The 13,925-nt window shown below is 42.6% G+C and overlaps 1 protein-coding gene across 1 annotated transcript in view; it reads left to right on the top strand.

The window, feature by feature from the left end:
• The window catches only part of ABCA4 (ATP binding cassette subfamily A member 4), an 87,819-nt gene extending 74,929 nt beyond the window's left edge, over positions 1-12,890 (top strand). The window contains exons 38-43 of the mRNA XM_059136745.1: positions 1,867-2,001; positions 2,785-2,888; positions 2,985-3,077; positions 4,952-5,201; positions 6,521-6,607; positions 12,508-12,890. Coding sequence (XP_058992728.1) covers positions 1,867-2,001; positions 2,785-2,888; positions 2,985-3,077; positions 4,952-5,201; positions 6,521-6,607; positions 12,508-12,513 — 675 coding nt within the window. The 3' untranslated portion in view covers positions 12,514-12,890. The remainder of the gene's footprint in view (positions 1-1,866; positions 2,002-2,784; positions 2,889-2,984; positions 3,078-4,951; positions 5,202-6,520; positions 6,608-12,507) is intronic.
• Positions 12,891-13,925: the final 1,035 nt, after the last annotated feature.

Raw genomic sequence — 13,925 nt, 5'->3', positions numbered from 1 at the left:
AACACCATGATAAATTATAAGACATTGGGGGAAACAGAGGAATTTATAACTCTATACTGGTAAATAGATAAATAAGAGAAAAGGGATGGTTCTTACCTACACACAGGTGCTGAGAGCCAACTAATTAGGGTGGAAGAAATTCTAGAGTTGAAAAATCATTTTGTAGTGATCATAGTAAAGATTGGATTGCACAAGCATCATTCATGGTTGATAAATCAAGATATTTGTAGAGCTTGAAAGTATCTCCCATAGATTGCTTATTGGTTGTGAGAGAGAAGCATCATAATTTCCCAATGAAGAAATTAGACAGCACCTTAATTGGGTGATCAGAATTAACATTCCTTATAAGAGGTGCTTAGACATGTCCTGACCCTAGAGGTGATACCGTGAGAAGGACACAACACAGGATATTCTGACCAAGGACATATAACCTGAATCTTGTCATGAGAAAACATCAGACAAACTCCAAAGGAGCATTCTATTAAAAAAAAAATATATTGGGGCCATACTCTTCAAAGTTATCGAAGTCACAAAAGACAAAGAGAGACTATGGAAATGTTCCTGATCACAGGAGCTAAGCAGACACAGTGACTGAGTATGGACACTAGACTGCTTCCTGTACTGGACAGAAAATAATGCCATGAGGCCACCATTGGACCAGTTGGCAAAACCAGACTATGAAGAACAGATCAGAGGACAGTATCAGAACAATGTTAAATTTAGGGACATTGATAACTGCACAGCAGTTATGTAAGAGTATTTCTCTTCTCAGGAAGTAGACACTAAAGTATTTAGGAATAAAGGGTTATGATATATAACTTACCTTGAATGGCTCTGAAAAAATCATATATGTGTATATGTATGCACATGTGCACACACACATGCATAAGAGGGAGAGAGAAAAAGAGAGTAAAGTGTTTATGAATATTTTTGTATTATTCTTATTTTTAAACATTCCTGTAAGCTGGAAACTATTCCAAGTAAGAAGTTAAAAGCGAAGCTTACATTCTAATGGGAAGGACAGATACTAAATAGATAAGTAAGTAAAATATACAGTACATTTGCAAATGAATAGTCAGTAGGGGAAAAATAAAGTAGGGGAGATTTTTAGATAGGGTGGCATAGGGCCAGCATCACAGAGGAAGTGACCTCTGAATGAAGACCTAAAGGAACTGACAGGGAGTCATGGGGATGGCTAGGGGAAGAACATTTCAGGCAGAGATATAGTAAGTACAGAAGGCAGAAGCCTGGTAGGCTTGTCTCCAAAGACTTCTCTAGTTTTCTTTTTGTGCGTGCGCTCCCCCACCCCACACTCCCCTACACAGTATTCTTTGCCATCATTTCCACTGATTTTTCTCAAAGCACTTTTATAATCTGTCATTATTTCGATTGTGTGTCATCTCCCACTCCCATCTGTGAGTACAACAGCAAGGCTATGTTCAACATTATTCCAGGGCCTAGTGCAGTGCCTGACTCATAGCAGGGCTCGATAAGTACATATTAGATGCACGAGACTTCAAGTATGATCCTGTTGAAGGGTGGAAGCAATGGGTCTGAGACCCACCAACAGACCCTGGGACTCTTCCACCCTTACCCGTAGTCTGGGACAGTGGGTGAGAAGCACTATCTTGCTCTTTGTAAGGCTGAAGGTCATTTCTCTGGGGACTGTACCAAGCCACACTGCGATGTAAGGCACAGTATGGAAAGGAGACGTCTGGCCCCTGAAGCCCATGAACCCCCTGAACCTCCGTATGTCAGCCTAGCTGTGTCTGTTGTCCTAAAGTGAGATCTGGGAGCCTAAGACTTTGAATTGGTGGATGTTCGCTTGTTTTTCTTTTCACAATGGGTTTTCTTCCTCTTCCCTAGGTGGCAAACTGGAGTATTCAGAGCCTGGGCCTGTCTCTCTACGCAGACCGCCTGGTCGGCACCTACAGCGGAGGCAACAAGCGGAAGCTCTCCACAGCCATCGCACTGATGGGCTGCCCGCCTCTGGTGCTGCTGGTGAGGGTCACCAGGACTCGTGGGGATAGATGATCCTAAGGGCTTGAACCAAGAGCTGCACCTCTGTGATTAGGCCAGCAGATTTAGAAAACACAGTGATCTGTTTTCGTCTAGACTGTTTCCTGTACTGCTTGTTTTGAGCACATCAAGCCAGTGATTGGTTCACAACTCTTGGGGACAACAGGAGTCATAACATATTCTCACGCTGAGCCCCTGGGAGGTGTCTTGTGGGCCCACAGGCTCATAGCAGGGAAGTTTAGCCCCTCTGGTCAGAAATTACTACTGCTGGAGGATGTCTCTTCAGGATACAGAGTGGGCAAGAACACTGGCATGGATCAAAGGCTTGTGTGATTCTCACTGGAGCTGCACCACACCCAAGGCCCTTGTGCCGGTGCAGTCAGGGGTTTATGAGGACATGGGCTGCAGGGCTGGGAGGCGACTCATACAAGTCACCTGGGCTATGTCTCGGCCTCCTTACAAGTGTATGTATAAGGTTGTTGGTTTTTTCATTTTTGAGATAATTCTGCCATTGTCTTAATCTTAACCCATTTGTGGGCTGAAGGGGGTCAATGGATATGCATAATGTCTCTTTACTCTCCTGGTTGATCCCCTGCTTTCCCTACCCGAAGCCTGGGTTCCCCAAATCTTGCCCACTTGGGGAGGCACTTTGTGTATTGTCTGCCAGAGAGCAGAACTGCTTAGAGGGGGGCAGCCATGGAGGGTACAATAACCAGAAGAGGCAGGCTCCAAGCCTAGCTCCCTCCCCTCTCTTCCTCCCCACAGGATGAACCCACCACGGGCATGGACCCCCAGGCACGCCGCATGTTGTGGAACACCATTGTGAGCATCATCAGAGAAGGGAGAGCTGTGGTCCTTACATCCCACAGGCAAGAGATTCCCGGGGGCTGGGGTATAACAGGTGGGCAGAGTGGAAGGCTCCGCACACCCCTGCCCCTGCTTACTTCCTCTCTCCTGCCCCACAGCATGGAAGAATGTGAGGCTCTGTGTACCCGACTGGCCATCATGGTAAAGGGCACCTTTCAGTGTCTGGGCACCATTCAGCACCTCAAGTGCAAGTAAGGATATATGCTGGGGGTCACCTTTGTTACCTTCTTTGGTGAGAGAGGATGTCTACAAGGCCCTGTGCTCTCTACTGACATTTGGGAGGGTCCTGCTCCCCTTATCATGTGGGCAGAAGCATGTGGTCTGGGCCTTGTGTCACAATAGCAGACAGAAAAAGCTGCTGTGCTGAAAGAAACTTCTCTAGGTTGGGCTAATTGCCTGCAGTTGAGGAATCCCTGAGTCTCCAGAAGGGGTTCTGATTGGGCCTGGAATGAGGAAGGGTCACTACCACAGCCTCATTATCCCACCACTTATCCCAATGGATCCAGCACCTATGGCCTATTTAATAAGAACCCATGACCAAGGGCACCTGGGTGGCTCAGTGGGTTAAAGCCTCTTGCCTTCGGCTCAGGTCATGATCCCAGGGTCCTGGATTGAGCCCTGCATCAGGCTCTCTGCTCAGAAGGGGGTCTGCTTCTCCCTCTCTCTCTCTTTCTGCCTCTCTGCCTACTTGTGATCTCTCTCTCTGTGTCAAATAAATAAATAAAATCTTTAAAAAAAAAAAAAAAGAATCCATGACCAAAATAGGGATCATTAGGAGACCAAATAGCCCGAGAATCAGTTTTCCTTTAAGACATGTTTATGCTTTTGAGTTTGAGAAGTGACCATGAAGTATATGTCAACCAACAATGCCAGTGTTCTTCAGTAGGATTACCCTGTCCCCATAAATTGTAAACTGTCATAAACAATGAATTATTTATAATAGTTTATGTCCCCAAACAACAATTAATCAGCTAAAATAAGGTTATGATAATAATGCCATGCTTCCTTGCATTCTGATACACTTGATAAACTAGGAAGGGTGGATTCGTAGTTATTACTCAGTTATTAAACAAACGCTTTTTAAGAGCCCAGAATATAAAAGTCGCTGTGCTCGTTGGTAAAAAGAACAGTACATAACCTACCTTACTGAGGCCAAAATGCTTAGTCTTGTACCCATGGAACTGTTACCCAAGACACATCATCCTTCGTATGCATCAGGGCAGATGAGTGATCGAGAGGAAGGTCTAGTAGGTTAGCAGCATTTGAGTGACGCTGCACAAATATCTAGAGGGACTGACATCCACCTCAGCATACAAGGTCGCCAGAGCCATAGCAGAGCTTCCTGGGTCCAACGGCAGAAGACATGGATGGATTCCCCATTGTTTTCCCTCTGATCAGTATCCTCATGGTAGAGCAGGTAAGAAGGGAATATCTCCCATGTGGAGGGGCAGTCAGTTTTCCAGAGCTGCAAGGAAAGATATTTTATTGTAGAGGGGAACAACCCTTGGTCATAGAGAGAGCATTGAGGTAAATTATAACTAACACAGAAGGGGGAAGAGTTGAGGGTCCTGACCCTAGCAGCTCCCACTTGTTCTGGAAATTTCCACAGGGAAGTGCTGCTTCTCAAGTCTTGGTGCCCTCCTGGGGATCTCTTTGAAGAAGGAGGCAGCCTTTCCATTACTGAGTAAATACTAGTTCCAGAGGCCTTTGTGGGCAGGTTGTGATCTCCACAAGGGGCTAAATCCACCTTTGGCTTCAGCAGGTAAATGGGAGGGAAAGGAGCAGGGAGCATCCATGTCTACAGGAGTTGGACCCAGGAAGCTGTGACACAGGTCTGATGACTCACTTCACCACACAGACATTTGGACCTCTACAGACTAATACCAGACTATTTTTTTCTGGGAACCATCACAGGTTTTTTCCTCCTAGTGTTAAACATGCACACAGGTTCTATAGTATGGGCCTATCATCCTCAATATTTTTGATGAATCTATTCCTTATTTTGGAATTGCCTTAGACCCAGCTACTAACAGGCCCGTGCCGGGCTACCCTGCATGTCACCTAGGTTTGGAGATGGCTACATTGTCACGATGAAGATCAGATCCCCAAAGGAAGACTTGCTTCCCGACCTGAATCCGGTGGAACAGTTTTTCCAGGGGAACTTCCCAGGCAGCGTGCAGCGGGAGCGCCACTACAACATGCTCCAGTTCCAGGTCTCCTCCTCCTCCCTGGCCCGCATCTTCCGGCTGCTCATCTCCCACAAGGACAGCCTGCTCATCGAGGAGTACTCCGTCACGCAGACCACGCTGGACCAGGCAGGTTGCCCGCCGGCCCCGTGTGTGTGGCAGGGGGCTGCACACAGTCTGGGCTGGAAGCCACATGAGTGCTGGCGCCACACGCCTTATTTTTCATGCTCTGCTGCCTCCATCCATTAGGGTAAAGCTTGGCAGATCCAAAATTGTTTTCCAACAATATTTTAGTCCTCAGCAAATTTCATTGACTTTACATCATCCTTCCCCACTATACTATGATCTTTTTTCATTCTTCCTGGTTGGTGGTAGTGGCTCTTTTTTTTTTTTTTTCCTTTTCAGATCAATGTTATCGATGCTTAATTTTCATACAATCAAATGCACCCATTCATTTCAGTTTAGGGATTTTTGAAAAGCCTGCGTGCCATGAATCAGGGTATTTAATGTGATCACTTTTTTTTCTTATTATGGCAAAGTATATATAACATAAATAACTATTCTTAAGTGTACAATTCAGTGGCATTGAGTATAGTCACATATTGTGAAATGGATCACCATCTCCAGAAATTTTTATCTTCCCAAACTGAAACTGTATATCCATTAGACAAGAATTCCCCATTAACCACCTCCCCCAGGCCCTGGTAACTACTGTCCTACTTTCTATTGACTACTACACATACCTTATGTAAGTGGAATCATATAGTATTTGTCCTTTTGTGTCTAGCTTATTTCCCTTAACATAATGTCCTCCGTTCATTGACGTTGTAGCATGTGTCAGAATATTCTTATAAAGGCTGAGTCATATTCCACTATATGTATATACCATGTTTGTTTATCCATTCGCCCATTTGGACATTTGAGTTGTTTCTGGGGGGTTACTGTTGTTGCCATTTGGTTTGTTTTGAATAAACATCCTTAAAGCAGTGGGAATAGGCAAGTCTCCATATACCCTTTGAGGAGCTGGCTCACCAGTACCTTTTTGCCAGCAGGTGAAGGCTGGAGCAGGAATCATAGCCATAGCGCACATTGAATAAAGAACAGAAAAGAGGGGAGATTGGACTCCTCTTCTGTTTTTGCTTTTTTGTTTTCAGTTTCTTTAGAGGTTTAGGAGGATGCTGCTAGCTGAGAATCTACCTGGAGTCCTCTGAATCTTCCCATGGGAATTCCTTTGACTCAGCGCAGAATTCTAAGAAACGAGCCTATCCTGGGCATGGGTGGCTAGGCTTTGTGGGTGGGCCACCCTCCCCTCCTGCAGGACAGAGCTGCTCTAGCAGGGCCATACATTAACTGTAGAATACAGACAGAAAGTGGGTGGGTGGATGGGTCAAGGATACCATTTTTCTGGGAACATCTACCTACTCTTGCTCTCCTACTCTTGTCTCCAGGTATTTGTGAATTTTGCTAAACAGCAGACTGAAATTCATGACCTCCCTTTGCACCCTCGAGCCGCTGGAGCCAGCCGACAAGCCAAGGTACTCCTGCTCCTCTTTCACAGTCCACTCTCTGAGGCAGATCCTCAGCTCAGGGACTGGTACGCTGGGTCTGAGGGACCCCAAGGTCCAGATATGCCTCCCACAGAGAGTCCCCCCCATACCACATCCCCACCACATTCCTGCTGCTCCCCACCACTTCTGTGCTGAGGGACTGTTCAGTCAGTGGTTGTGGAGGTTCCTTTTATAATCAAGAAGCTATCTAGGTGGTGTGGGACAGCATTTTTGAGAACTTTCCCACATGCTTTTCTTATAGTGAAAAGACTTGGTTTTGGAAATATGAAGCAGGGGGGCCCCTGGGTGGCTCAGTGGGTTAAAGCCTCTGCCTTTGGCTCAGGTCGTGATCCCAGGGTCCTGGGATGGAGCCCCGCATCAGTCTCTCTGCTCGGCGGGGAGCCTGCTTCCCTTCCTGCCTCTCTGCCTACTTGTGATCTCTGTCTGTCAAATAAATAAATAAAATCTTTTTAAAAAAAGAGATTTAGAAATATGAAGCAGGGAAAATAAGAGAGAGTATTACAATGTTTGGGTTGTTAGGATACTTGACATTTATGTTTTTGGCTGTATATTTGAGTTTAAAGGAAGGAGATTAACTGGCACTTCATTTCAATGGTGGACATATTTGGTTAGAGAAAAGATTATTGTCTGTTTTAGGAAGAGGACTTATTTTTCTGTATAAAAATATCAAGGGGTGCCTTGCTGACTCAGTTGGTGGAGCATTCTATTCTTGATCGTGGGGTTGTGAGTTCAAGCCCCACACTGGGTATAGAGATTACTTTAAAAATTAATTGATTTTTAAAAATCTCAAGGTGGTGAAGGAAGAAGCAATAAGAAATGTGTATCCTGGCCTGTGATAACTCTTGGGATAGGTGCTTCCAAGATCCATCCCTGGCATTGTGCTCCATGTAAGGAGCATGTCTACCCCACCCCAGTTCCCCAGACAGAGAGCACTAGAGAAAGCACTGGAAGAAGCACTGTCCAAGCACCTTGGCTTATACCAGGGAATTTTTTTAAAAATTTGTAAGTAGGCTTCAGGACCAATGTGGGTTTGAATTCATGACCCTGAGATTGAGGGTCACATGCTCTACTGACTGAACCAGCCAGGTGCCAAAGCTTGGGATTTTAAAGGGACAGATTAATTCAGCTATTCTGTCCAAAATTGCATAGAGAATAAAATCAAGGCATTTCTCCAATAAGCATTAATGTACAAAATCTTATTTCCTAGCAAATTCTCATTCCTTCCACCAGTTTCTTTTTTTTTTCTCAGTTTCAATGTTTCACCCCATTTTAGTTTTTAAATAAGTTTGAGACCTGTTAAGTATTTGACTCCTATTTTTTATCCAATGAAAGAACTAAACACGTATGGGCTTTTTGTGCACTTCTTAAAATTGTATATCCTTATTTCTGCACTTACTACCTAAGAAGTTTTAAGTGATCTCTTATCTACACTTGATATTATTAAATCACCCAATTTCACATTTAGACATTTCTAAACCAAAGAATTCATAGGACAAGTTTTCAGTTTCAACACATATAGGTATACATGCCATATGGTGATTTGTTCCAGAATGAAGTTATAATAAAGGACTCTACTCCTAGATTCTAGATGACATCAGTTATATAGAATAATAGATGCTGTATTTATACTCAGGGTAGATACTTATATTCTTCTAGTAAGTCTGGAAAAGTTTAAAATAATCTATTTGGAATAATGGAATTCAAATTCTATTTTTGAAGCATAAAGACAACATTGGAACTTTGCCCAAAAGAGGTAGATGATAATGATTGTAAATAGAATTTATGAAATGTAGATACAGTAAACATCCTGAAATTATCTACTTCCGAAAAACATGATGGACAGACTTTTGGCCAGTGCTAATTTGTCTTACTGTATCGATTCAGGTTTTATTAAAACTCTGTTGTCTCTTCAAGGGTGAACCTAAGTGTTACATAGAATAGTGAAGCCTTATTCAGGATACTATTTACTCATGAATCACCCCGTACTAGCTGCACTGCTTTGACAATGCAGAACCTAAAGTATCTTTTCCAAATAGCTTAGCAAAAGGTATCTTCCTTTATATATAGCAGTGAGACTTGTTTTGTATAATTGCTCCATAGTATAATCACATTTGAAAACTTAAATGTACTCTACTATTTTAGATATGTTCCTTTACAGCTGAACCTCCCACCAGTTTCTTAATTGCAAAAAGCCTCATAAATCTTACCACTGGTTGAAACACTCCTTTTCAAGGCCATGCTTACAATGAATTTTTCCCCTTCCTCTTGACTAGTAGAGATCTAAAATTTACTTGGCAAGGTTAACCTTGTATCCCATCTCCCTAGAGGACCCAGAAATGCCTAAGCAAAGGCACCTGTCCAGAGAATGATAGTTCTGCTAAGATTTTCTAGGCACTCTTCCTCATTTGCAAATCTGATACTTAGTGTTTATACCTCTAGAAAATTATTCTTTGAAAGCCATTTGCAGTTATGAGCCTCTTTTATAACTCACTGGGTAGCAGAAGTGTTTCCTAGAACTAACAGTGGTCTCCCCACCCAAACCTGGTATATTCTCTCTCAGAGGGCTAACACCAAGTCATCTCTGGTCCAGGTGAGGGGCACTGATGGCCTGTGATCTGCAGCATTTAATTCCAAACTTTTCCCCCTTATTGGATGTGACCAATTTTCTATGTTGTTTGTCACATTTTAGTATAAAAATATTACAATAGAAAACCTACTGCAACACCTTTATTAAATTGGTATATTTTTACAATAAATTTGTGATTCAAACTCTAACTCTGACTTAATGACATACTACCTTTACAAAGATTAAAGAGAATTCTCTTGTATAATGTTGTATGTAAATAAATGTCATGAAACAGATAGTAATTACAGTCTTGTTTACATTATACCATTTTAAAATAGTTTCCCCTAATGTCTCTTACAAACAAGAAAAAGGTTGTTTCTCTCAGTAATTTATAGAAAACATTCACAGCCTGCCTCCAAATACATGTGACAGTGCAGTTACAGGAAGTTCAGCCTCTGGTGGCTTTCCAACCCCACTCGTGAATGAGGGCTACCACCGGCATTTCATTATCTAGAGAGCAGTGTGTCTGGTTAGCAAGAATGCTTTGAATTCTTGACGGACTCAGAACTGGAAAATATCCTTTGGATTAGGTTTGTGGAACATCACAATCTTTTATGGAAACGAGTGAGGGTCAAGGTTTCAATAGATAACTAGGTGATAAATGATCAGTCAACTTAGAAACATCTTAAATGGGCTTATAAATTAGTGACCATCATGTTTGTTTTCCAGAAGCAGGAACAACTCAGATAAGTTTCTGGCCCTTAGCCTTTTTTTTACTGCAATTTTATTATTTTTTAAGATTTTATTTACTTATTTGAAAGAAAGAGAGAGAGAGAGAGAGAGAGAGCAGGTCAGAGGGAGAATGAGACTCCCCATTGGGGCTGGGAGCCTGATGTGGGACTCGATCCCAGGACTCCAGGCTCGTGACCTGAGCCAAAGGCAGTCACTTAACCAACTGAGCCACCCAGGTGCCCCTGCAATTTTATTTTTTAATTGAAGTGTCATTAACATGCTGTATTATATTAGTTTCAAGTATACAGCATAGATTATTGTAAAAATGTAGTGATCTGGCAATTATATGCATTACCAAATGCTCACCATAGTCACCATACAACATTGTTACAACATTACTGACTATATTTTTTATGTTATACTTCTCATCCCTATGATTTATTTATTTTACAACTGGAAGTTTGTATGTCTTTATCTCCTTTACCCATTTCATCCACCCTCCCACCCCTCCCCCTCTGGCAACCACCAGGTTATTCTCCGAATTTATGAGTCTGTTTCTAGCTTGTTTATATGTTTTGATTTTTAGATTCCACATATAAATGAAATCACATGGTATTTGTCTTTTTGTCTGACTTACTTCACTTAGCATAATACCCTCTGTGTCCATCCACGTTGTCTTGAATGGCAGAATTTCATTCTTTTAATATTGCATTGTATATATGTGTCACATCTTTTTTTCTTTAGTTTTTTTATTTGGGTATAGTTGACACACAATGTTACATTAGTTTTAGGTGTACAATATAATGATTCAGCTTCCCTATACATTATGCTATGCTCACCACAGTACACCACGTCTTTATCCATTATCTATCAGTGGACACTTGGGTTGCTTCTATACCTCAGCTATTGTAAATAATGCTGCAAAAAAAAAAAAAATGCATGTATCCCTTTAAATTAGTGCTTTTGTTTTCTTTGGGTAAATACCCAGAAGTAGAATTACTGGATCAAATGATATTCCTGTTTTCTACAGTGTTTTCCAGAGTGGTTGCACCAATTTCTATTCCCCTAGAACAGTGCACGAGGGTTCCATTTTCCCCATATCCTCACCAACACTTATTGTTTCTTGTCTTTTTGATACTATCCATTTTGACTAGTGTGAGGTGATATCTCATCGTGGGTTCAGTTTGCATTTCCCTCATGATTAGTGATATTGAGCATTTTTCATGTTTCTGTTAGCCATTTCTTTGGAAAAATATCTATTCAGGTACTCTAAATATTTTTAATTTATTAATTTATTTTAATCCATTATTATTATTATTATTATTATTATTATTAAGTAGGCTTCATGCCTACTATGGAGCCCAATGTGGTGCTTAAATTCACAACACTGAGATCAAGACCTCAAATGAGACCAAGGGTTGGAGTTTAACCTACTGAGCCACCCAGGCACCCTCCAGTCTGTTTTTGAATGGGATTTTTTTGTTTTTTTGGTGTTGAGCCTGATCCTTATGTATTGTTAAAGAGTTTTCATGTATAATTTATAGCCTTATCAATTCATTTCTGAAGTACCTGCAGTCTTGCCTGGGATCTTTGCCCCATCTCAAAGCATGTTCTTAGCCCTTAATACTAGGTTAATTGTCTTCTCAAGAGCTTGTGTGATTTTTAAGCTAGATAATTGATAAACCACATTTTGTCTGGATGTAGGCAGACCTACATTTAACACCCCCCTTGCTGACACTCCTCCCATCCCCCACAACTGGTACAGGAATTCAGCCTTCTAACTGGAGACCTTGTCTCTCTAGTTAGAAAGGTGTCCCCTTCTTCAGGAGCTGGATATAATGCTTGAGTTTTGATCTGGAGCCTGCTGTCCTAAACCCTAGCTCCAATTTCTCCCACCCTTCCATGCCCTCATCAGATTTTTGTGCTTCCCAGGAGCCACCTCTTTGGAAACTACACAAAGGGAATTCTGTACCTCATGAATGGCCTAAATTATGACTTCTTGGCTTATAAGACAGGAAGAGCATAGTAACATTTTTTTTTTTTTTTAAAGATTTTACTCATCCATTTGACAGAGAGAAATCACAAGTAGATGGAGAGGCAGGCAGAGAGAGAGAGAGGGAAGCAGGCTCCCCGCCGAGCAGAGAGCCCGACGCGGGACCCGATCCCAGGACCCTGAGATCATGACCCGAGCCGAAGGCAGCGACTCAACCCACTGAGCCACCCAGGCGCCCCATAGTAACATTTTTAAGCTAAAAAACAAACCAAAAGATACCATGACAGCCTTTGGGAACTGTACGGAGAGCATAGAGTCCCTCAAAGAGGCAAGCATGTGCACACAGATGGCATGAGCTTTTATAATGTCTACACCTAAGAGGTCATCTGGTCCAAGCTTTTCACAGACAAGGAAACAAGCATTGCTCGTAACCTTGGTGATCTGACAGAATCCCAGGATGCTCCACTGAGCTTCCTTCAGCAATTGACGGCTGTTTAACTTTAAAAATTTAAAAGCTGATATGCCATCTCTTCACAAAACCAAGATGACAAGAGTCCATCTGATCTCCTTCCACAGGTCTGATCGCCATACCACTCATTCCCTATTGCTGGAGAGAAACTCTGGACAGCTGGGAAGGCAGGAGACTTTGCCATATGGTCATCTGATTGGACCGGCTCAGCCACAGAAACAAACCCAAGCAGGCCATACCGCAAACTCTGAAGGGGACTCTTTCCAAGAGCAACCACAGCTGACCTCCTCACCTGAAACACCTGATGAGGAAACTGACCCAGCCAAATGAATGCAAAAACCCTTCTAATCCAGCCCATCCTACTAGTAGCTCTAACTCCATATCACACTCACTTGCAGTGGATCTGCTGTCCTCTGTGTGTGTATGTGTGTGTGTGTGTGTGTGTGTGTTATTTTTAAAGAGAAAATAAAGTACAAATGTACTTATCACAGACTGTTTGAACCCCTCATCTCCCTGGTGTGCCCCCTCTGGTATTTAGACATCCCTTTGTGTGGGTGTAGCTTCCTGTCATGGCGTGAGCTTCTGTGAGCACTGCTACCACAGAAGTGCTAGTCATGGCAAGGTTCTGCAATGCTGGGTTGGTTGTGAATGGCTTGGTCCTGATGTTCCATGTCAAGTCTGCTTTGTAGGGTTTGAAGAAAACGCCCAATTGGCAATACACATAAACATTATCCATTGTCAAAGGGTATTAGCCAAATCTAGGTTTCATGACTGTTTGCCCAGCTTATTTGAGTGCCTACCTCATAGGTATAATTAGGACAGGAGACAAAGAGGCAAGAACAAGTGAGCGTGGATGCTTGGTTGGACATGAGATCCAACTTGTCTCTGTAACTGTTTACAGATGTCATATAATACTGTGCCATTTCCACGGTGCTGATGTGTGCATCTTCTGCAGGGGTGTCAGGGAGTAGTGGCTCATGAGACATCTAATTATTTGCAGAAAAGCTCACGAAGAATCAGAACATAATCGTTTTAAACCAAACCATTTTGGGGGCGCCTGTGTGAGGGAGGGGGACATAAGCACTCGTTCGTGGTGGGCTGTGGTTGTTTTAGGAAGGCTTCTAGGACTGGAAAGAGTCAGGTATGGGGGAAATTCCACACTGCCTCGGGAAGGGAAGCTCACTTTAGCTGTCTGTCTCTACCATACCTGAGCGCTCCATTGGCAATGTCTGTGTCATTTTTAACATTTTCCCCAGCTCCTGACACACAAGAAACACTCAACAACTAATTGCCAAACTGAACACTATAAAAACCCAGCAAAGAAAAGTATATGGAAAAGAAGTAGGTCCAGGAACGTGAAACCTCAAAAAGCTAAAGACAGCAGCAAAGGATGGGTAGAGCAACAGGGATGCTGTGTTTTTGGTTTTTTTTTTAAATACCAATCACAAAACACAAGCAGGAAAAAAAATCAAGGAGGAGGAGGCATGTCTACGCTTCATTTGGGTTTGAGGAGAATTCACGTTGG

This window comes from Mustela lutreola, chromosome 10 (genome assembly GCF_030435805.1).
Source record: "Mustela lutreola isolate mMusLut2 chromosome 10, mMusLut2.pri, whole genome shotgun sequence".
Classification (NCBI taxonomy): Eukaryota; Metazoa; Chordata; class Mammalia; order Carnivora; family Mustelidae; genus Mustela; species Mustela lutreola.
Note: the sequence above shows the minus strand (reverse complement) of the source record. Positions and strands in the feature narration are given on the sequence as shown.